General features: G+C 36.3%; 1 protein-coding gene across 1 annotated transcript in view; it reads right to left on the reverse strand.

Moving 5' to 3' along the window:
• The window catches only part of LOC128210598 (golgin subfamily B member 1-like), a 234,999-nt gene that overhangs the window by 186,357 nt on the left and 24,437 nt on the right, over positions 1–24,205 (reverse strand). Inside the window, exons 2-4 of the mRNA XM_052914948.1 lie at positions 23,185–23,333; positions 22,811–22,907; positions 18,363–18,476 (exon numbers count right to left, since the gene is read on the reverse strand). Coding sequence (XP_052770908.1) covers positions 18,363–18,476; positions 22,811–22,907; positions 23,185–23,333 — 360 coding nt within the window. The remainder of the gene's footprint in view (positions 1–18,362; positions 18,477–22,810; positions 22,908–23,184; positions 23,334–24,205) is intronic.

The raw sequence follows: 24,205 nt of genomic DNA on the forward strand, positions 1-24,205 counted from the left end.
TGGATATCTTAATATTGTACAAGTTTCATCGAGATACAATCAAAACTGAAGACTGTATAGTGTTCACAAGCAATTGTTTACAGACGCACGGATTTTTTTATACTTTCAAGGCCCATAATCTAGGCATGCATGGGCGGATCTGGCTGGTTTTCGAAAGGAACCGAGCTCTAATGGATATCCAAATACTGAACAAGTTTCATCGAGATAAAATCAAAACTGAAGACTGTATAGTGTTCACAAGTAATTGTTTACAGACGCACGGAGGCACATACTACGTACACATTATCATCGCATATGATCTTCTGGCCCTTGGCCAGTAGAGCTAAAAATCACTTATAAACCACAAACATGAGAAGTTAAGAACTAATCCTTTAGCAGTAGAATTACAAAGAAAATTTGTAATAAGGTAGTGACTTATTGACTTGATAAGAATATGAGTACATAACTTAACATAATTACACATTAACATTTCAACCTAAACTAGCATTAACCAGAAATAAGTGAATTAGTCGTTAGCAGTTATGTCCCTTGTTTTTATAATTGATTGTTCAAATTTCACTATCGATTGTTGTCGACGTAGGCCTTTCCGATCAGTTGTGGATTATAATTGATCATCAGCACAACAAATATATCACATAGATTTGTGAAAACATCCACAGTGTTCTTATTTGCACTTTAGTGTGCCATTCAATGCTGGAATTCAATGCAATCATTTCACTTTTCACAGGATTTGTAAATTCTTATTATTCCAAGTGAAATATTCCAAGCACTTTAGGTGCTGTAGGACCTATTTTGCGATCTAATAAAAATTCACCAAATTGTACAATTATTTGGCTGTACATTTATGTGGTGTTTGTATTATATAATACAGGAGTGGTTCATTTACATTTTTAGTTAAATAGTGATTGAAATCCAATATCACACATTCAACAGTTGATGTATTAAGTACATGACTTTATCAAATTAAAGTACTAAAATCTTACAGTGTACATAGAAGTATCTTAAATTGTACATTGATGAGCTAATACATGTACTTATAATAACAGTAATTTAGACATTGAGCCCTCTTGGAATGAGTTATTCAAATTCAAACATAATGGCACACTGACAAGACCCAAAGCTGAGACAATACAATGCTCATTCTCTCATATTTTATAAACAGTGTGTGTATACCACGTGATAAATTGCGTCATAAATGCTACGTCGGAAGGCAATATTTTGATTTGAAAAAAGACTTTAAACAAAGATAACTTCACTATTTCTTCACCATTTTAAATGAAACAAAGAACAGTGTACGCCGCTTACGGAGCCCTGCCTTCTGCATTTTACCAGAGTTTGATTGCGAGTTTAATTTCTTTAAACACTTCGACAAACCTTTTCACAATACGGCCGTCTGACAGAGCACTGTCAAAACATGATTTTGGAAACAGGTTTGTCGAAGTGTTTGATGAAACTAATGACTTAATCACACTTCATTAATAAAACAAATGCGGGGTGGCATAGACTGCCCTTTGTTTCATTTGAAATGGTGGTGTAAAAGAAAAGTTATCTTTGATTTAAGTGTTCATTTTGAGCTAAATGCTGCCTTCCGACAAAGCATATATGATGTTATTTATCATGTGGTACACACACTGATAAGGTCACACATTTAACTGTTGTGTGTAGTGTAAACAAGAAGGCTATGATGGCCCTTAATCACTCATATGAGTGAAAGTTTTAAACCTGTCATTGTTTTTTTTTATGACAATAAATGAGTTTGATGGTTAATGGTAGTGCAATTTAAGATTAATATCAAACAAAGTTTAACATGTCAAATTTCTATTTTCTGAAAAAGTCATACATTCTTCTGATGAATAATAAAATCATACATTCTGTACAGTATTATTTGACAAATATATTTCACAATGATAAAATTGACTGTCTTCATCAATGGTAAAAATAACACACAAGTCGTTTATTCTGACAAATTGGTATTATATTGCAAATCAATATTACAATGATAGTTTTGCAATGTCTGCTTGTATTTGACTGCATAGTTTAAGCCTGCCTCCTTGCCTGCACTCTGACAGGAATTCTTGCTCACTGGCGTTGTCAGATAAGTTGACTGCACTCTGACAGGACTTCTTGCCTGCATTGTGTCCAGACTCCTTGCCTGCACTCTGACAGGAATTCTTGCTCACTGGCGTTGTCAGATAAGTTGCCTGCACTCTGACAGGACTTCTTGCCTGCATTGTGTCCAGACTCCTTGCCTGCACTCTGACAGGAATTCTTGCTCACTGGCGTTGTCAGATAAGTTGACTGCACACTGACAGGACTTCTTGCCTGCATCTTGACAAGACTCCTTGCCTGCACTCTGACAGAACTTCTTCCTGCACACTGACAGGAATTCTTGCTCACTGGTGTTGTCTGATAAGTTGCCTGCACTCTGACAGGAATTCTTGCCTGCATTGTGTCCAGACCCCTTGCCTGCACTCTGACAGGAATTCTTGCTCACTGGCGTTGTCAGATAAGTTGCCTGCACTCTGACAGGACTTTTTGCCTGCATTGTGTCCAGACTCCTTGCCTGCACTCTGACAGGAATTCTTGCTCACTGGCATTGTCAGATAAGTTGACTGCACACTGACAGGACTTCTTGTCTGAATTGTGTCCAGACTCCTTGCCTGCACTCTGACAGGAATTCTTGCTCACTGGCTTTGTCAGATAAGTTGCCTGCACTCTGACAGGACTTCTTGCCTGCATTGTGTCCAGACTCCTTGCCTGCACTCTGACAGGAATTCTTGCTCACTGGCGTTGTCAGATAAGTTGACTGCACACTGACAGGACTTCTTGCCTGCATTGTGTCCAGACTCCTTGCCTGCACTCTGACAGGAATTCTTGCTCACTGGCGTTGTCAGATAAGTTGACTGCACTCTGACAGGACTTCTTGCCTGCATTGTGTCCAGACTCCTTGCCTGCACTCTGACAGGAATTCTTGCTCACTGGCGTTGTCAGATAAGTTGACTGCACACTGACAGGACTTCTTGCCTGCATCTTGACAAGATTCCTTGCCTGCACTCTGACAGGAATTCTTGCTCACTGGCGTTGTCAAATAAGTTGACTGCACACAGACAGGACTTCTTGCCTGCATCTTGACAAGACACCTTGCCTGCAGTCTGACAGAAGTTCTTCCTGCACACTGACAGGAATTCTTGCTCACTGGCATCGTCAGATAAGTTGCCTACACACTGACAGGACTTTGTGCAGTTGCCTGTTCACTAACAGGACTTTGTGCAGTTGCCTGCAAACTGACAGACTTAATACAGTTGCCTGCACACTGACAGACTTAATACAGTTGCCTGCACACTGACAGGACATTGTTCAGTTGCCTGTTCACTAACAGGACTTTGTGCAGTTGCCTGCAAACTGACAGACTTAATACAGTTGCCTGCACACTGACAGACTTAATACAGTTGCCTGCACACTGACAGGACATTGTTCAGTTGCCTGCACACTGACAGGTCTTTGTTCAGTTGCCTGTACACTGACAGGACTTTGTTCAGTTGCCTGTACACTAACAGGACTTTGTTCAGTTGCCTGCACACTGACAGACTTAATACAGTTGCCTGCACACTGACAGGACTTAATACAGTTGCCTGTACACTGACAGGACTTTGTTCAGTTGCCTGTACACTAACAGGACTTTGTTCAGTTGCCTGCACACTGACAGACTTAATACAGTTGCCTGAGCACTGACAGGTATTTGTTCAGTTGCCTGCACACTGACAGACTTAATACAGTTGCCTGCACACTGACAGACTTAATACAGTTGCCTGCACACTGACAGGACATTGTTCAGTTGCCTGCACACTGACAGGTCTTTGTTCAGTTGCCTGTACACTGACAGGACTTTGTTCAGTTGCCTGTACACTAACAGGACTTTGTTCAGTTGCCTGCACACTGACAGACTTAATACAGTTGCCTGCACACTGACAGGACTTAATACAGTTGCCTGCACACTAACAGGACTTTGTTCAGTTGCCTGCACACTGACTGGACTTTGTTCAGTTGCCTGCACACTGACAGACTTAATACAGTTTCCCACACACTGACATCTTGTCAAATAAAAAAGTTATTCAAAAAAATAATGAAAAATAGTGGATGAAATTTTTTATAAAAATATTCTTTCGTAAAATTGCTCCACTCCTAATTACAGCTTTTTATGTTGCAACGGATATATGAATCATACTGGTTAAATAATGAGCCTCAAAACTAAATAGAAGTTGTTTTTTTAAACATTTTAAATTTTGGTCCTTCAATCGATTTTTGCATTGCTGCCGGCCCTTGACAAGAAACACATTAATTCATGTTTAAATAAGATGTTATAACTATCTAAGCAAAATATAGGATTGTGTACAGTTCTGTATACAATGGTCTAGTTCAATTATTAAATTAATTATTAAGTAAACAAGAGCTGTCGTAAGACAGCGCGCTTGACTACGCTGGTTTGACTTAGAAGTGACTACAATAATGATGTATGTGCCTGTCAAAAGCAATAAAAAAATCAAGTTAAAAAGTAAACAGTGACCATAACTCTGGGGGGCCAATTACACAATCTCATGAAAGGTCTCTATAAACTCTTTAAATATACCAAGTTTGCTTGCAATATGTCGACCCTTACTTAAGTTATTCAATACCAACCATTTTTTCTATTAACAGTACCTTTGACCTTGACTTTGATCCTTAAGGGGCCTGAAACGCAATCCTAAAAAGGTCTCCATAAACTCTTCTATATACCAAGCTGGTCACTATATGTCAAACCTAGCTAAAAACTGCACTACTACAAAATACAGAAATATAATAATTACTTTAACTATATAAAACAAAGTACCCTGGAAGTAACTATTGGGTTATAACAGTATTCATGGTTGATTGTCCACATGCTTTTTCACCTTCTTGTGGGGGCTGTTTCAGATTTTCACAAAATGTGTTTCTTATATGAGTCTATAGGAAACTTGCTACCCCTGGTAGTGGGGCCAATTTTTACTCCAATGCCATGATTTAAACAAACTTGATGGAGGACCACTATATGATGATAAATTCAAAATATCAAGTTTTAGACAAGAAGATTTCCATATATAAGTATGTAAGAAACTTGTGACACAAAACATAATATGAGCAAAGATGGAAGATGACCACTCACTAGACAATGCAACAAACCAGAGATCTAAGCTCTATGCCTCATGGTTTTTGTAAAGAAGATTTTTTATGCTTTTCCTTTAGTGTGCAACTAGAGTTCTGCATGTAATTCATTTCTTTGAACAATTTTGAAAGGGCACCACCAAAGAAGCATTCCTCTGAAGTTTCATTAAAATTGTCCAGGAGGTTGTGGGTGTATGTTTTTCTTTAGACCTTGTGGTCAAGGATAACCCATGAAAGTGCAAGCACTATTTTCCCAACGGGGTCCTTTTTTTTGCTGAAGACAGCACGCAGAAAATACAGTGTTGGGATACCAAGGAAGTCCAGGTGCGATACCCTAGCTCTTTTCAGAGACCCTTGGTTCTTTTACATGCTCGGTGTAAAGCACTGATATACGGGGTACAACTTTCCTGGGTTAAACCAGTACTGAGTATTTCACTTTTCCAAGTACTACCCTTTAAATGCCGAGCGCCATGCAAGGGTGCAACTTGAACCAACTGTTAACTTTTCTGGTATGATGTGGCCATGGATGGAACTCACGACCTTCCACTCTGTAGGGGGACGCCTTAACCACTAGGCCATATAGACAGAGGAGATAATGTATATGAGCAATAGTTATTGTTATTATAGACAGACACCAGACATAGACCAATCAGACGGAGGAGATGATGTATATAAGAAATAACAAGAGATGTTTGTCAAACATTATGCCCCCCCTGAGCGCCATGTTGTCAGGATTATATGGACAATTGAATGAAATATGCATGGACCGAAATGACAGCTGATTTGTTGCTGTTTTAAGATTATGACCATTAAAGTGTGAGGATAAAGTGTGTTATGACCGTCATGACCTTTGACTCTATGAACTCAAAATCCAGAGTCATCAGCTGGTCACCAGAAACCTAAATGTCAAGTTTGAGGGCCATGGGTGCAGGCATTGTCAAGTTATCACAAGACAAGTTTTTTTCGATCAAGGTCACTGTGACCTTGACCTTTGACCCGATGACCCCTTAAATCATAAGGGGTCATCTACAAGTCAGATGCAACTCCAAGTCAAGTTTGAAGGCCATGGTTTCAGGCATTGTTGAGTTATCACTCGGACAACCTTTTACCATTCAAGATCACTGTGACCTTGACCTTTGGCTCTATGAATCCTAAAATCAATAAGGGTGATCTACTGGTCAGGCTTAACATCCATGTCAACTTTAATGATCATAGGTTCAGGCATTGTTGAGATATCAGTGGGGGAAGATTTGTTAACTTTTTTGCGTTAAAGGTTACTGTGACATTGACCTTGGCCTGATGACCCCCAAAGTCAATAGGGGTCATCTACTGGGCAGGCCCAACCTTCATGTCAAGTTCGATGACCATAGGTCCAAGAATTGTCGAGTTTGTTTTCAAGGTCACTGTGACCTTGACCTTTGACCCCTAAAATCAATAGGGGTCATCTACTGGTCAGGCCCAACCTCCATGTCAAGTTTGAGGGCCATGGGTGCAGGCATTGTTGAGTTATCAATTGGACAACCTTTTACCATTAAAGGTCACTGTGACCTTGACCTTTCGCCCAATGACCCCCAAAAACAATAGGGGTCATCTACTGGTCAGGCCTAACCACCAAGTCAAGTTTAAGGGCCATGGGTGCAGGCATTGTTGAGTTATCACTCGAACAACCTTTTACCATTCAAGGTCACTGTGACCTTGACCTTTGACCCATTGAGCCAAAAAAACAATAGGGGTCAGCTACTGGTCAGGCCCAATCTCCAAGTCAAGTTTGAGGGCCATGGGTGCAGGCATTGTCACGTTATCACTCGGACAACCTTTTACCATTCAAGGTCACTGTGACCTTGACCTTTGGCCTGATGACCCCCAAAAACAATAGGGGTCATCTACTGGTCAGGCCCGACCTCCATGTCAAGTTTGAGGGCCATGGGTGCAGGCATTGTTGAGTTATCACTCGGACAAGCTTTAAATTATTTTACCATTAAAGGTCACTGTGACCTTGACCTTTGACCCAATGACCCCCAAAATCAATAGGGGTCATCTACTGGTCAGGCCCAACCTTCATGTGAAGTTTGATTACCATACGTCCAGGAATTGTTGAGTTATCACTCGGACAAGCTTTGGTCTACCGACGGACCGACCGACCGACCGACCGACCGACATACCGACATGCCTGTGCAAAGCAATATACCCCTCTTCTTCGAAGGGGGGCATAATTATTAGCTCTACTGGCCAAAGGCAAGAAGAGCTTATGCGATGGTAATGTGTACGTAGTATGTGCGTTCGTGCGTCTGCAAACAATTGCTTGTGAACACGATACAGTCTTCAGATTTGATTGTATCTCGATGAAACTTGTACAGTATTTAGATATCCATTAAAGCTCGGTTCCTTATAAAAACCAGCCAGATCGGCCCATGCATGCCTAGATTATGGATCTTGAAAGCATAAACAAGAGGGCCAAAATGGCCCTATATCGCTCACCTCAGTAAAACTTTGTGCTATAGACTAGTTGATAAGGGCAATAACAGTGATTTGGTTTCTGTGATGAATTATGCCCATTCACATTCTCACCAAATTTTGTGATGGTTGGACAAATGCTTAAAAAGTTATTGATAGGACAAGAGCAATTTTAGGTAATTTCTATGATAAAAGCGCAATAACTCTCGGGTAACTACAGCAATTTTGCTAATTATTAAACACGTTCATACACATTCAGACCAAATTTGGTCATGATTGGACAAAGGGTTATAAAGTAATTGATCGGACTACATACTGGATGGTGCCTGTCTGCCCTTCCATACACCATAGGTGGAACTATTATATGTCCAGTTTTTTAAATACATGACAAATATGTATTTATTTAAAAAGATACAAAGGGCAAAACTCTTATATTAATATTTTGGTTGGATTTTATATAACTTGCACAAAAAATCACAATTTACTGTGAATAAGTCCATGAAGTTTAAAGTTGGTACCATCAATGATTTTAAAACAATAAATAACAATAAAACAAGAGCTGTCACAGAGACAGCGCGCTCGACTATTCCTCCGCATTTCAGTGTAAGGATTGAAAAGTTTTGGCGAAACATGCATGGATCACTGTTAGATTAGATTTCAATGCAATACATGATGTGCTGAGATATTAACATAAATGTATTTACATGGAACATTTTAACCAGAATTTTTTAGTCTAATAATAAATGGCCATTATTTGCAAAATACGGTTATCTAACTTGGTTATTCAATTACGTTGGGTGGTTGAATACCATTGTATAAAGTCTCAATGCAAGAGTAATTGCTGAGATATTATCCTATGTGTGCTTACATGCAAGACCTTAACCAGCATTTCTAAGTCGCATAATAAAGGGGCAGAAATTATATAATATGAAAGATAGAGTTATCTTACTTGATTAAAGAAGAAGGTTAAATGGTTGGGAGCATGTGTGTAAAGTTTCAATGCAATACATGATGTATTTTAACCTATGTGTGCTTGCACGCAAAACCTTAACCAGAATTTTGAAGTCGAATAATAAAGAGCAATTATTTGCATTAAATGCTAACAAGAGTTATCTTACTTGGTTAATTAAGTAGGTTGGATGGTTGAGTATCATTGCATCAAGCCTCAATGCAAAACCTCAAGAAGTTGCTGAGATATTAACCGATGTGTGGTAGCACGCAAAACCTTAACCAGAATTTCTAAGTTGAGTAATAAAGGCCTATTATTAGCATTAAATGCAAACAGGAGTTATCTAACTTGGTTAATTAAGTAGGTTGGATGGTTGAATGCAACTGTATAAAGTCTCAATGCAAGACCTCAAGTAGTTGCTGAGATATTAACCTATCTGTGCTTGCATGCAAAACCTTTACCAATTTCTAAGTTGAATAATAAAGAGCAAATATTTGTATTAAATGCAAACTAGAGTTATCTTACTTGGTTAATTAAGTAGGTTGGATGGTTGAGTACCATTGTATTAAGTATCAATGCAATAACTCAAGTACTTGCTGAGATATTAACCTGTGTGCTTACACGCAAAACCTTAACCAGAATTTCTAAGTCGAATAATAAAGGCCTATTATTTGCATTAAATGAGTTTTCTAACTTGGTTAATTAAATAGGTTGGATGGTTGAGTACCACTGTATACAGTCTCAATGCAATACCTCAATAAGTTGCTGAGATATTAACCTATGTGTGCTTGCATGCAAAACCTTAACCAAGGTGTTACGCCGACACCGACGCCATCGCTTGGGTGAGTAGTATAGCTCTCCATATTCTTTGAATAGTCGAGCTAAAAACAGATGACCCATATTCGACTGTAAACAAGGTTTTCTCTGTATTTGGGCTCTGTGACTTAGTTTTGACCCCAGATGTTCGAACTTGACTTAAAAATTATCAAAACAACCTTTCTAACAAATTTCCAGGATATTTGGGCTGAAAATGTTACCTCTAGAGTGTTTTTCCATATTTGGACTCTGTGACCTAGTTTTTGACCCCAGACAACCCATATTCGAACTTGAGCTAGAAATCATTGAAACCACCTTTCTGAGAAGTTTTTCAGGATATTTGGTCTGAAAATGTTACTTCTAGAGTGTTAACAAGGTTTTTCCATATTTTGGCTCTATGACCTAGTTTTTGACCCCAGATGACGCATAATCGAACTTGAGCTAGATAATATTGAAACAACCTTTCTGACAAATTTCCAGGATATTTGGGCTGAAAATGTTACCTCTAGGGTGTTAACAAGGTTTTTCCATATTCGGGCTCTGTGACCTTTTTTTTTTACCCCAAATTACCCATCTTCGAATTTGAGCTAGAAATAAACAACAAAACATTTCTGACAAATTTTCAGGATATTTGAGCTAAAAATGTTACCTCTAGAGTGTTAACAAGGTTTTTCCATATTTGGGCTCTGTGACCTAGTTTTTGACCCCAGATTACCCACAATCAAACTTGAGCTAGAAATAATCAAAATAACCTTTGTGACAAATCTCCAGGTTATTTGGGTTGAAAATGCTACCTCTAGAGTATTTACAAGGTTTTTTTCCATATTAGGGCTCTGTGACCTAGTTTTTGATCCAAGATGACCGATCTTGAGCTAGAAATCATTAAAACAACCTTTCTGACAAATTTTCAGGATATTCGGGCTGAAAATGTTACCTCTAGATTGTTAACAACCCCTGCGAAACATTCTAGAATAACTCTAGAATTATTCAAGAATTATTCTAGAATGTATTTCTAGAATATTCAAGAAACGTTAAATGGCAGTTCTTGAAATGTGTTTCAAGAATTGTTCAAGAATAATCCAGGAATTATTCTAGAATCAAAATCCTCGAATAATTCTAGAATCAAAGTTCTTGAATAGTTCATGAATAATTCTTGAATAACAATTCAAGAAGCGGCCATTTAATGTTTCTTGAATATTCTAGAAGTAATTTATTGAATATTCTATAAGTAAATTCTAGAATTACTGATTCTGATTCTAGAATTCTGAAGATTCTAGAAACTTTGAAGATTTTTACAACACTTTATAGGGAATACTTCTAGAATTCCAGGGCTTTTTCAGCCCATTTTGGGAAAAAGACCCTAGACATTTTGGGAAATTTTGCCTCGTGAAAATGCGGAAATTGGGAAATTTTACAGTGAAAAGAACAAGCTGTCTAGTCTCCTGTGAATTAGGAAAGGATTTAATATTAGTTTATTTTCCCTTTAAAAGACCCACAATGGCTGAAATATCAATCCTTGGGGTATAAATATCTATTGCAATAAATCATGACAGATTATATTTCTTATCTTTGAATGTGATGAAAATCAATGATTTCTGAGTTCAATTACCAAAAAAACTTCACATCACATAATTTATTAGGATGTTGAAAATGAACCAGTACTGGTAAAAAGAATTTCTAAAAAAAAAAAAAAAAAAAAAAAAAAAATATGAAAGATAAATGACAATTGTTCCTACTTCTGGACAAAAACTAGCTTAACAGAAGTTTCATTAACAATTACATTAAGAAACATATATAATAGTTGTTAAAAAATATATAACAATGAAGAATTAGCTGTATGCTACTCAAAAACACTAGCTAAACTGTGTTTCTACACAAAGGTATTTCGTACATTTGTTGCGAAAACATATTACAAAGAACATATTTGCAAACAACTTTTAAATGTTATAATGTCGTTTTAAACAATAATATTAGTGTAAAAGATAGTTATGAAAGTTATTGAATAACACCAATTATTTTGTTTTAACTTACCTAAAATTGACGAAATAACACTTAATTTATTTGGCGCATTGTCGAACACGGCGGAAGTTCGAAATTACCTCTGCCAGTGAAGAGCATCCTCTAAAATGCGTAACCGTAAAAGAAAAAGACTATTTTGTTAATATATGTGAGGCAATCGATAACAAGTTGTCAAATTAAATGCAATATTTTCACATTCATAGAGTTAGTTATCCTTTCAATTTTATTTTAATTTTATTTATAATTAATAAAGACGTAAGCGATCCGTAAGCGATACCAAAAGTGGGTGAAAAAAAACATCAACACCGGACATAGGATTGTGTCATTTTTAATGATTGTAGAGTCGTTTTTAGTTTAGTGAACATGTACACAATATACCTTAAACCTGTTTGACAACTAATTAACCAGCGCTGGCAAAGATGTTTTGTAAATAAAATATTTTAGCAAATAGGGCAATTCAGGATATATCTTTATATTGCGTCAACCATCAAATTTGGACAGCCACGAATACGTGTTCAATTAGACCATCAATACTGTACCCTCAATGGTCTTCAATTCTATTACTTGAAGTGTGTTTTTTTATAACACTGTCTTATAGTGAGATCAATACCAGCTCCCATTGTGATTATCTCTGTCTTGGACGATCTGATAAAAAAGCAGGTAATAATATTTAATTGTTTATTTAAACAAATGTTTCAAACCTGCAATTTGCTGGATTTTTATTCCAGTTGATAGATACGCATGGAAACCCCACGCATTTATAGGCTATTGCCCTTGAATTATCCTAAATGGCTTTTAAAGTCTTAAGTTTTCATCCAATCTTCACCAAACAGTCACCACTTTCTCAATTCTCAACGGCCTGCCTTTTGCTGCCGCACCCTTCTGCTGGACGTCTAATCTTTTGAATGGTTAAACAGTTCATCAAATTCATTAAACTTCAATGATTCAAGTTCATGAACTTCGGTTCATGAACAGTTTCATGGACTTATGTTTTGATGAATTCTGTGCAAGAAAATTGATGATTTTCAATTTTAAATGAGACAATGTTGTAGAATTTTGTTAGAAGTAGAATAAATATTCAAGAACCTAAACGTGTCCAGAATTCTGATTCTAGAAATTGAGCAAAGTTCCAGAATTTTAATTGTTAAGAACCAATATTCTAGAATTGTGTGGGTTCTAGAACTAGTGTTCTTCAAGTTTTCAGAATAAGCATCATTAAGAATAAGTATTCTAGAATTGCTGGGGTTCTAGAACGTATGTTCTTGAATGTGTAAGGTGATTCTTAAATGATTCTAGAACTTCTAGAATAATTCTAGAACTGAAGAAAATTCTAGAACATTTTTCGCAGGGAAAGGTTTTTCCATATTTGGGCTCTGTGACCTAGTTTTTGACCCCAGATGACCCATATTCAAACTCATCTGAGTAATTACTGGGACTAACATTCTGACCAAGTTTCGTGACAATTGAGGCAAAAAAATGTGACCCCTCGAGTGTTAACAAACTAAGTGTGGACGGACGACAGACGACGGACAATCATCGATCATAATAGCTCACCCTCAGCTTACAGCTAAGGTGAGCTAAAAATGTTATTTTTAGCTAAGTCTATTTTTAGCCAAATCTACATACGAAGTCTATTTTTAGCCAAGTTTACATGTAAAGTCACAATTGCTTGTGAATGTTTGTTCAAATTATGCCCCTGGGGTCATTACTGGCCACGCCCCCGGGTTCACAGGTTTGGTATACTAAAATTGGGAAATGTCAAAAGCCTTTTTTTTCTGAAACAGCTATGCTATTGCTATTTTGAACAAGGCTTAATTTAGTGGTCCACTACCATGGTTGTTCAAATTATGCCCCTTGGGTCAAAACTGGCACTGCCCTGGGGGTCACAAGTTTCCTAGAGGCTTATGTAAGAAATATTTTCAAAATCTTCTTGTTTCCAACCACAAGGCCCATACCTTTGATATTTGTTGTGGAGCATCATATGAGCAAAACATTTGAAACTATGTCCCTTGGGCAAAAGCTGGCCCCACCCCTTTTGACTTACTTTTTAATTTTTAAAGCTACAGCAATGAAATTTTGACCATGTGTACAGTTTTGCAAACGAGCATCAATGTTGTCCTTGGATGTCCTTGACTTTGACCTTTTGACCAACTCTTTTTATTTTTAAAGCTACAGAAATGAAATTTTAATCATCCCTTCCCTAAATTAGACACCAACTTCCACCAAATGCCATGGATTTGGGTGGCATTTGGTGGAAAATGGGTGGCACTTGGTGGAAAATGGGTGGCACTTGGTGGAATATCAAGAATTCCACCAACTGCCATGAAATTTCCACCCAACTGGAGGTGGCAGTTGGTGTAAAATTGAACATTTTTTTTTTCATGTGGCACTTGGTGAAAAAATTGGACTTTCGGTGATTTCTCCCACTACTACTATAAATAACATGTCCTACTACTCTTCATCATGTTGCTGGTTCCATTGATGATGATTATGATGTTGCTGGTTCTATTGATGATGATTATGATGTTGGTGGTTCTATTGAAATCAGATGATGATTATGATGTTCAGGTGGTTCTATTTATGACTATTATGATGTTGGTGGTTCTATTGATGATGATTATGATGTTGGTGGTTCTATTGATGATGATTATGATGTTGGTGGTTCTATTGATGATGATTTTAAGGATTAAAATTCGACATGTTGCATTTTATTGGGGTATGGTATGCAATGGGGCTGTTCAAAATGGGTGGAGTCCGAAGGCGCCATTGCATACCATACCCCAATAAAATGCAACATGTCGAATTTTAATACTTATATTTACATTCATTTAAATCTACATTTCTGCTAAAATAAAATGATTATTCAAGAGCATTTTCTCTTTTCTTTCTCTCCTTGTTCTCAACGGTGGGTAAATTAGAACAGCTATCGTAACCTAATTTTATACGACAATGAATGCACAGATAAAATAGTTCCTTATTTATATGTTTATTTTCTATCTTTTCAAGGTCAAGAATATTATGAATACGTATTATTGCATACAATGTGTGTTTTCGGTCCGTTATCGTGGTGTATTAAAACGCAAAACCCCGGGCGTTATCGGTAGAAAACGTGCATTATTCAGTAAATTCACGTGCCGTTAATGCCCGTTTTTTTGTTTTACATATGCGCTTTCAGGGCCCGCATCATAACAATGAAGGCTGAGCGACCTGGTTTCTGACCGAAAGTTGGTCAACGATGCAAACTTTTGCACAAAAACATATTTTAGAATATATAATGTAGCTGCATACAAATACCAAAATAGGAAATAAACCACAAAAGTCATATAACTTACATATTTTCTGCTGACTTGTCTTTTTCTGGCAAGCTGATGTGTTTACCAAATAGTTTTTTTTGCAGTTGTTTTGGCTATTAAAAGCACTAAACTATGTCTAAAACGACTAACTCCTCTGAACTTTTAGTTATTTCTGTCGATTTTATTCAGAACATACGACTGATATGGACATGATTCCACTATGTGTATGCAATGAACGAAGACATTTCAAATATTTTTTCTCTGATGCTGAAGATGCTGTACATTTTATCAAGAACATGTTTGCAAAATTTTCAGGCTTAAATTAGTTATCAAAACCAAATAATGGTTAAAGTAGGACTGAATAGGTAATTAATTGATTACCCAATAGGTATTGTGTGTAAATAATCCCAGTAATCCAGTCACTTTTCGAAAAAACAACACTTTCAAAACGAATGTACACCGCAAAAAATGGCGTCGAAACAAAATGCAGCTGCGGAGTGATGTTGCGGCCCGAATCGAGCTTAATGTAAAACTTTTTCAATGACATCACTCATGACGTCATACAAGCACCCGTTATAGAGGTTATTTTGAACTAAGTGTTTTTGCATTTTCGTGACATTTAACAGCACATTTACGTTTCTTCAACTGTTCCATCCATCATGAAATTATCTACATTAAAATCAATCAAATTATCATTGCTTATTTTGTTTTAACTGCTTTACTGCAGATTACAGTTTTGCATGTTGCCAATAATTGTACTACGATTTCATTAAAAAAAATAGTTCCGTAGTAAATATGCCCCGCCCCTTGGTATTATTGCGCCGTATGACAGGACAGAAGTATCGAACAAACGCACGCAATATCGATGGGAAATGCCATTGCACTTTATACAGAAATAAAGTGCAATTGATAAACAACAACAATTGTTAAGGAATGAAGTGTGAATGCAAATATATGATGTTGGTGGTTCTATTTATGATGATTATGATGTTGGTGGTTCTATTGATGATGATTATGATAATGGTGGTGGTAGTGATTATGATGATTGTGTAGGTGGTGGTGGTGATTATGATGATTGTGGTGGTGGAAGTGGTGTTTATGATGGTGGTGGTGGTGATCATGATGATTGTGGTGGTGATGATGGTGATCATGATGATTGTGGTTGTGCTGGTGGTGGTGATTATGATGGTGGTGGTGGTGATTATGATGATGGTGGTGGTGGTGGTGATTATGATGATTGTGGTGGTGGTGATTATGATGATTGTGGTGGTCGTGATAATGATGGTGGTGGTACAACGGTGGTGGTGGTGGTGATTTTGACAATTGTGGTGGTGGTGGTGGTAGATTGTGGTGTTGGTGATTATGATGATTGTGGTGCTGGTGATTATGATGATTGTGGTGCGGGTGAAGGTGATAATGATGATCACAGTGGTGGTGACAACAACAACAACAGCAACATGTTGATTATGATGATGATGATGATGATGATGATGATGATGATGATGATGATGCTGATGATGATGATGATGATGATGATGATGATGATGATGATGATGATGATGATGACAACAACACCAATGTGATGATGATTATCATGGTCATGATAATGATGAGTCAAACTCAGTTTTCTGTGTACATTTTGGTCTGTTGCTATTTCCCCAAAGGTACAGGGATCCCATTAATGTTTGATTTGAACTCGGAATGACATCTCTGCTGGAAAATCTCCTCAAAATATTTGAATCTTTTGACAGTTACTAGCATTTGTGGAACTTTGAATGAGTAAGAATTTTTTGGTGCAATTTTGTTTAATTAAATGGATTGATTAAAAGGTAACTATTTTTTATCATATTAACAAACAAATAAGATCAGGACTTATCTTCTTTTCTTTTTTTACACATATTAGGCTCTTTGCCTTTGTTTAAAGTTTGACTAAGAGATTTATAAGCTTTATGCATGTACTGTCAAGTATGTTTCACTTTTTTCCAAAAGAATTGATAATACTCATTGTAGGAATGCACTAAATTTAAAAAGTATCATTCAATTTGTACTATGAAGTTGAAGATGTATAAAGAAATGTTATAATACACATATTTTTTTTCAGACAAAACCCCCCATAAAGATGGCAATGTACCTGGACAAGATTCTAAGACCTTTTTGGTAAATATTTGAATATTACACTTACTTTAAATGATGTATATGATCTGAAGGGTGTGTATGTGTGTGTGTGTTTAATAAAAACAGTTGAGGTATTGACAAAGCCTTGGTGTTATTGATGTTGTTGGTTGCATGATTTTGAAAAAATAAAGATATTCAAGTGAATCTTGGTGTATACATGTTTCCAAAGACATTTGTAGAACAAATTGTAGAACAAATAACATTCTTCTGTGAGGCAAACCCTGTTATATTGAACAGATTTACTAAAATGTTTCCTTTTTCAGAAAGAAATATGAATAGAGGACTTCAATAGCAGAAGAAGTACAGCCAAACTTGCAGAAAACAACAACCGGATGTGCATCACTAAAGAAAAGAAACAGGTTACTGACATTTCAATATTCAAAATACCAAAAACCAGTAGTTACATTAAATTTTTACCTTGTCTATATTAGGGGGAAAAATCAGTATTGTCATAGCTTATACAACAGAGGAGTGCCCTTGTAAAACATATTTGCAATGATTCAATGTATGAGGCTGGATTCTAATATTTTGTAACCATATATCATTTTATTGTAATATTTGGTATTAATCTGGCTAGGCCCAAAGCTGAAGAAACATATGAGTAAGTTTTTAATGTTGCCATTTTATTTATGCATCTAATTTTACAAATAAATTTTGAATAAAGATAGCTAAAATGAAACCTCCAAATTAAATTATACTAGAACTGTTTTCAGGATTTCTCCAAATGTAGAAATGCAGACAGCTCTTCACCATCAACTGTGATCCTTTGTAATTGTGTGTACACATGTAACTAAATGACTGCAAAGAATGATTGTTTTTTTTTGTTCTTAGGTTGTCGTATGCATACTTCATAATCCCATGATTTTATTTCCACCAAGTGCCACGTAATTTACACGTTGACGTGGCATTTGGTGAAAAAAAGATCAAAGAAACTGAACGTGGCATTTGATGGAAAATTAGTGGAAAACGTTCCAATACTCCACCAACTGCCATGTTGGGGTGGCATTTGGTGAAACATTTGCCACCAACTGCCACATGGCATTTGGTGGAAAACGTTCCAATACTCCACCAACTGCCACGTTGGGGTGGCATTTGAGTACAGTTTTGAAAGCAAATAGTTTTTACCCTCAGACTACCTTTACTTGGCACATATTAAAATAGTTCATACAACTAATCTGCTTACAACACTTTCTGTCCTCAGATGATGAACGTGCAGCGTTTTCAGCTAACCAAAACACAAAAAGTGAACTATATATTTGTTGCCTATTACTCATATGTACATGCTCTGGATTGAAAATTACCACAAGAGCCATGCCAGTAAAGCATAGGCCCTCTTGTTGGTATTATAGACAGACACCAGACATAGACCAGTCACAAAAGCTCACCTTGAGCACTTTTATAGCTTGTGTAGCTGAAGTTGAAATAAAATGTTGCCAACATGAAATATGTAAGATAGTTCCTTTAAGAAAAGTACTCACAAGGTATAAACTGTCCTGTTTGGACAGGGAGAGGGAGCGTCCGTCTGGCTCCCCTCTTGTCACCCGTTCCCCACCCACCTTGCTTGGGCCTGAGGTCTCATCTGAGACACTCTCCTGAAAGAAGGATATAAACTCATATTTTATAAATATCTATATTTCATTCAAAAGCTTAAATGCAACTGTAGCCTGTGTCATTTGGTAGGACTGGTGACCCATGTTCCCCACCAACCTTGCATGCATCTGGGGTCTCCTCCAAGACTACTTCCATATACAAATTGAGTCTTGGATGACATCAAATGTATGTCTGGATTCCTGTCCAAGTCACTCTCCTGAAATGTGTAACCATAAGTCAAACAATCCTTAGTACGGTATTTACCAGAATCACAACAGATATGAATGTTTCAATCTACTTTATGATAACCTATCATTCTTTGACTACCTGCACAAGCTTAAGTATAATCCTTTTCACTTTCCTTTACACCATAAAAATTTCAAAATAGAATGAGATTTAAAACTTTTTCTATGCAAATGAAATGGACAACACTCTTAGCACATCAAGTATCCCACATAATTCCAGCTTCTTCTATTGTGTGAAAAGTATTAATAACAAGAGCTGTCACAGAGACAGCCCGCTCGACTTTTCCGCCGCTTTTCGGTGTATGGATTGAAAAGTTTTGGTGAAACATGCATGGATCACTGTTAGATTTCAATGCAATACATGATGTGCTGAGATATTTACATAAGGCCTCACCAAATCAATAACTTGTTCATCGGATTTCCCGCACCTATTTCTGCAGAAAAGCAAAACATTTTTTTTATTTTTTTATCACTTGCGCCCGCACCATCAAAAAAAAATAGTTAATTTTTTTTACTAATGCTAATTTGTTTAGTAGAATGTAGCCTTTTCCCTTATAACCGCGTTTTTCGATCGTAACAATTATCAAAGCACTGGCTAGTCTCAATCATGCAGCTGCTCTAATTAGAGTCAATGAACGATGTAGAGCCAGATGCAAGCGTCTAGATGATCGAGACTAAATTGGCAACATGAAAACATTTATTTCTTTTCCTGATTCTTGAAAGTTACATGAACAAATGACAATTCTACCACCATTTAAAGTTTGATTAAATTTTGGACAAATGTGTTTAATTTGGCTCCCGCTAAAAGTAAACATAATATACTGGGCAAGAAGTGCTGAATTTCATTGTGAATGACAGTGATTATCGAAAGTTTGAATTTGATTCAGACATGTTTGACGGGAACTCGGAAGACCGTTACAGTGAAACGACAGTTTTCAATTGGTCATCTATACCTACTACACCTGTCCAGGTAAAAACTTCACTTGTGTATTTTCACTTCTTTGTTGTTTTCCTGTTAATATAGTAAATATGATGTAGTTTTTGTATTATTTGTTTCCTTCAAAAATATACATTTAATGATTTATGCATGTTTGTTTTTATTTTGCTACAGATCAGAGTATAGTGTTTATTTAATTCATATCAATGCATGTACAGTGATAGAAAAATAAAGTTTGGCCAAGAAACGAGCACCACTTTTCTTGTGTTATCATCAAACTGTTTCAGTAATGCATACTACATTATACTACAATGAACATTTATGTATAATATTGCTTATTAAAATTTTAGATTCCTCCGACGCAGCGGATCATGAAATTCCTGTCCCAATGAGGCAACGAGGGCAGGCCTTGGTCTCCGATGAGTCAATGTTCATGGACAGTAGGTTGATGCTAAAAATTAACCTGACTTACATTCCTATGTGCTTCATGCAATCCCATGAGTTTTACCCTTCACACAAAAACAAACAACAAGCCAGATTGTGTATATGTTGTAAATATTTAAGTCAAAAAGGAAAAAATTATGTCTCAGACTGTGTGATTGGAAAAAGGTATTAATCACACGTTGTGTGCAAATAAATGTTTGTACATTTTTAAGATGGTCATGTGTATATTTAAACTATATATGGAAATCATTCAAGTGTTAAATATTTATGCTGATTGGTTTTTGTCTATGAAAGAAATATTGCATATTTTTGTATTTTCTTGATATATTTTTTTGCTATATATGAAAATTAACACAATCAGTATTCGCAGTACAAAAGAAGTAAAAGTGTCTTTTGTATATATATTTATGTTTTCTATTACTTGTCTAAATTTGAACAAGATATCTAAAAAAAATAAGGAAAATCTGCAAGTTTAAAAAAGGTAGGCGTTAAATACTGAGAAAACCTAAATCAATCTGGCGCTGGCTGTAATTATCTGTGACATATTTGGTGCTGAAATGGTTCACAAAACGGCGTAGTTTTTTTGTAAATTCTCTTCCAGAACTTAGATGGCTACCAAGGCCAATCGTGTAGTCATTGCAAGAGTGATAGCTGTAGTTTATATTTGATTGCAAATGCCTATATTCATTTTGTGAGTTATTTTTTAAGTCACCTTGTCTAGTTATTTCCATGGCATGAGATATGACAATGTATTTTAATAGAGAATTATTTTAAACCAAGTTTTCCAAAGGAAAAGTGGAAAACCTAGTTAATAGATTTGGATATGCCATTGGGCAGGCAGGTGGCTGTGACCATTAGCACTTCTGTCCAGGCTTTGAATAGGCTTTAGCCATGAATAGAGTATTTTGAAAAAAAACTTTTCAAAAAGGTTTAAAAAACTGGAAAAATGTGGTTTTGGGTCCTCTCATTTATTAAATAGTTTAAAGAAATACATTTGCTTGATCTCAAATAGCATTTGTTTGATTTCAAAACTAATATTTGTATAGAATTATCTTTTAGTGTTATCATTCTTTCACTGGATGTTATCCTTGTACTGTTTACAATATCATTGTTTAGTTAATAAATGAATAAAATGTGAGCAAAACTGAGTTAAATGACTATATATATTTGTTCGCTCTTCGCTCGCTCCTCTTTTTTGCTAAATGCAAAACAAATATTTTTATTATAATTTCGCTCGCTCGCCCCATTTTTTTTTGGAAAAAATCTGATGAACAAGTTATCAATTTGGTGTGGCCTAAATTGAATTGGAAAATATTTGAGGTGGGACACAAACTTCAATGTAAATTTTAAGTCGAAAAAGGGGCATAATTCTGTCAAAATGCTCGATACAGTGACCTCCTCCTGTTTACAGGATGGGGGCATGATGGTGAACAAGCAGGCGAAGTTTCAAAGCCAGATGTCAATGGACTTTGAAAATATTTGAAGTGGTACACAAACTTTAACATAAATTCTAAGTAGAAAAAGGGGCATATTTTGTCAATATGCTTGATAGAGTTACCTCCTCCTGTGTACAGGCTGGGGGCACGATGGTGAACAAGTGTGCAGAGTTTCAAAGCCAGAAGTCAATGGACTTCGAAAATATTTGAGGTTGTACGCAAACTTTAACATAAGTGGTTACGCCGACGCCGACACTGCCGCTGCCGCTGACGCTCAAGTGACTGGGATAGCTTTCCTTATTCTTCGAATAGTCGAGCCAGAAATACCATTTTCCTATTCTGTTGTTTAAAATCTGCACCAGTCAAGAAAAACAATGACCATAACACAATGATGTTTACGATAATGAATATTTCATTACTGGATGTTAATTAACTTGACTGGTACATGTATTCTATATATTGCGTAATTTGAGACCAAGTTTTGTAATCAGGTAATGAACAATGCCTATCATTAAATATATACTGTTACACATCCTACACAATTTATAGTTAATTTATTATTCAAGTTAAGTATATCTGGTGTGTGTTTCCATTGTTTTACATTTTTTTAAGTGAATGCACTTCAAAGGTGAATGTTTTGGGTTTGACCAAAAAAAGCACAGTAATAATTTAAGAAGCACATGGTCTGATTGTAAAAATCTGAGTAAAAGCAGTTGCAGACAACTCTAATCCATGCTCCTTACTTTGAAAGAGAGCCTTTTGTAGTTCTCCATAGCTAAGAATTTTGCTGCATCATGGAGATTGTTCTTTATGATCATGTTGTTGCATTAAAAATTTCCATCTAAAATGAACTGTTAAAACCTTATGAACTTTCTAGACGCAGGGCTTTAGCTTTCCAAATTTTCTCTTTTGGCTAACTGTTTCTATTTCTAACAGAATGTGCTTTAAGAAAGCAGGTCATTGTTTAGGTAGTTAGAGTTCTTCTGTGGTCCTACTGAATAGCCCACTTCATACACTACGAGCCCATTTAGTTCACACATAGGACATACCCTGTAGCTCCAAAGTTCTTGAGCGGCCAATTTACAGACAAAAGGACATACTCTTTCTCCAAGGATTAAAGGCATGTTTTTCTTCATTCTAAACCATCTTACCAAGCTCGCATGGTCCCATGAATTGTACAATACTCATGGTTGATTGTCTGCTTATGTTATCTTCATCATGAGCAGTTTTCACTTTTTTTTACCTTAAATAAGTGAACAAGCATCAATACCTACCAGGCCTGCAGAGGAGGCGAAAATGGTCCCATGGGTTATAACAGTATTCATGGTTGATTGCCCACACACTTTTGCACCTTCTTGTGGGGCATTCAACCTAAGGAAATATATACCATAGAAAATAAAGTGCATATTTTATAAATATAAAAAGTAATTCTGAAATTTATGACAGTTATAGACATGTTCTTTATCATATATAATATAGTTAGAAAGTAAATTGAGTTACACTGTGACCTGAGATTTAATATTGCAATCTTACAAATTTGATAAACATCTATCTATACCATTCTGCACATCGAATAAGAGAGTAAAATTGACAGCTGTCCTATAATATTTGCAAAGAGTTTATATGCTTATCTGTACATTGATTATACCTAGCGAGGATCCGGGCGAGCCTTAAAACAGTGCCCGGATCTAACTCGACCCGAGAGCCTGATCCTATCGATGGGCTCTTGTCGCCGACTTCTGCCACCAACTTATGCAGTAGCGAGCGAAGGTCTTCTGACGGCTTCAGCTGCTCTAACTGTAACATGAAGAGTAACTTTTACAAGGACTATTTTAAGTAATAATGGGAGACAGGTCTACTGACAGCTTGATAGGTGTACTGACAGCTTAACAAAGTATTTTAAACACTGGTATAATGGGGTGAACAACACTGTCATTTCAACAGTTTTTAGACTATCTGCGCATGCTTTAAGCTTACTATTAAGCTTACTATTTATATAAGCACACATGCCCTGATACGACAGTGAGTCATGCATACGTTTGGTGAAGCAAAGAAGTGCGGATTAAACCTGTAAAACATCCAACGAGTACGAAGCATTCATAACAGCACAAGTACTATTTCTACACAGATACTTACATAAAACATATTAAAATAACATTAAAATTATCAATAAACTTTAAAAAGCACAATCGTAATTATTCTCATTCTTAGAACAGACAATTTCCGATAATTTAGAAATAGTTTCAACTACATTAACTGACCGATATTTTCTACATACATTAACTGGCCACATGTTTGTCCTCACCACGGGAAAACGACCATCTGATAAGCTCTGCATTTTGAAAGGAATTATTGCTAAAGTTATTCATAAAATCAAATCATTTTCCTTAAACAATTACAATTAAAATGTGTATATTCATAAAACTTGCCTTACGTATGATATCTAATCAAAGAACCGAAAAACCTTTAGAAAATGAAATGGGCATGCATAATAACTTCAAATACATGGGGCTGGGTGATATGTCGACTGAAGTGATAAGCTGTGATTTTGAAGGGAATTATTGCTGAAGTTGGTTTTAAACAGATGATTTCCCTTAAACAAAACATGTATGTTCATAAAAGGAAATGGTATATATGATGTATTTTACTTTCCTATCGTATGATATCTA

This window comes from Mya arenaria, chromosome 12 (genome assembly GCF_026914265.1).
Source record: "Mya arenaria isolate MELC-2E11 chromosome 12, ASM2691426v1".
NCBI lineage: Eukaryota > Metazoa > Mollusca > Bivalvia > Myida > Myidae > Mya > Mya arenaria.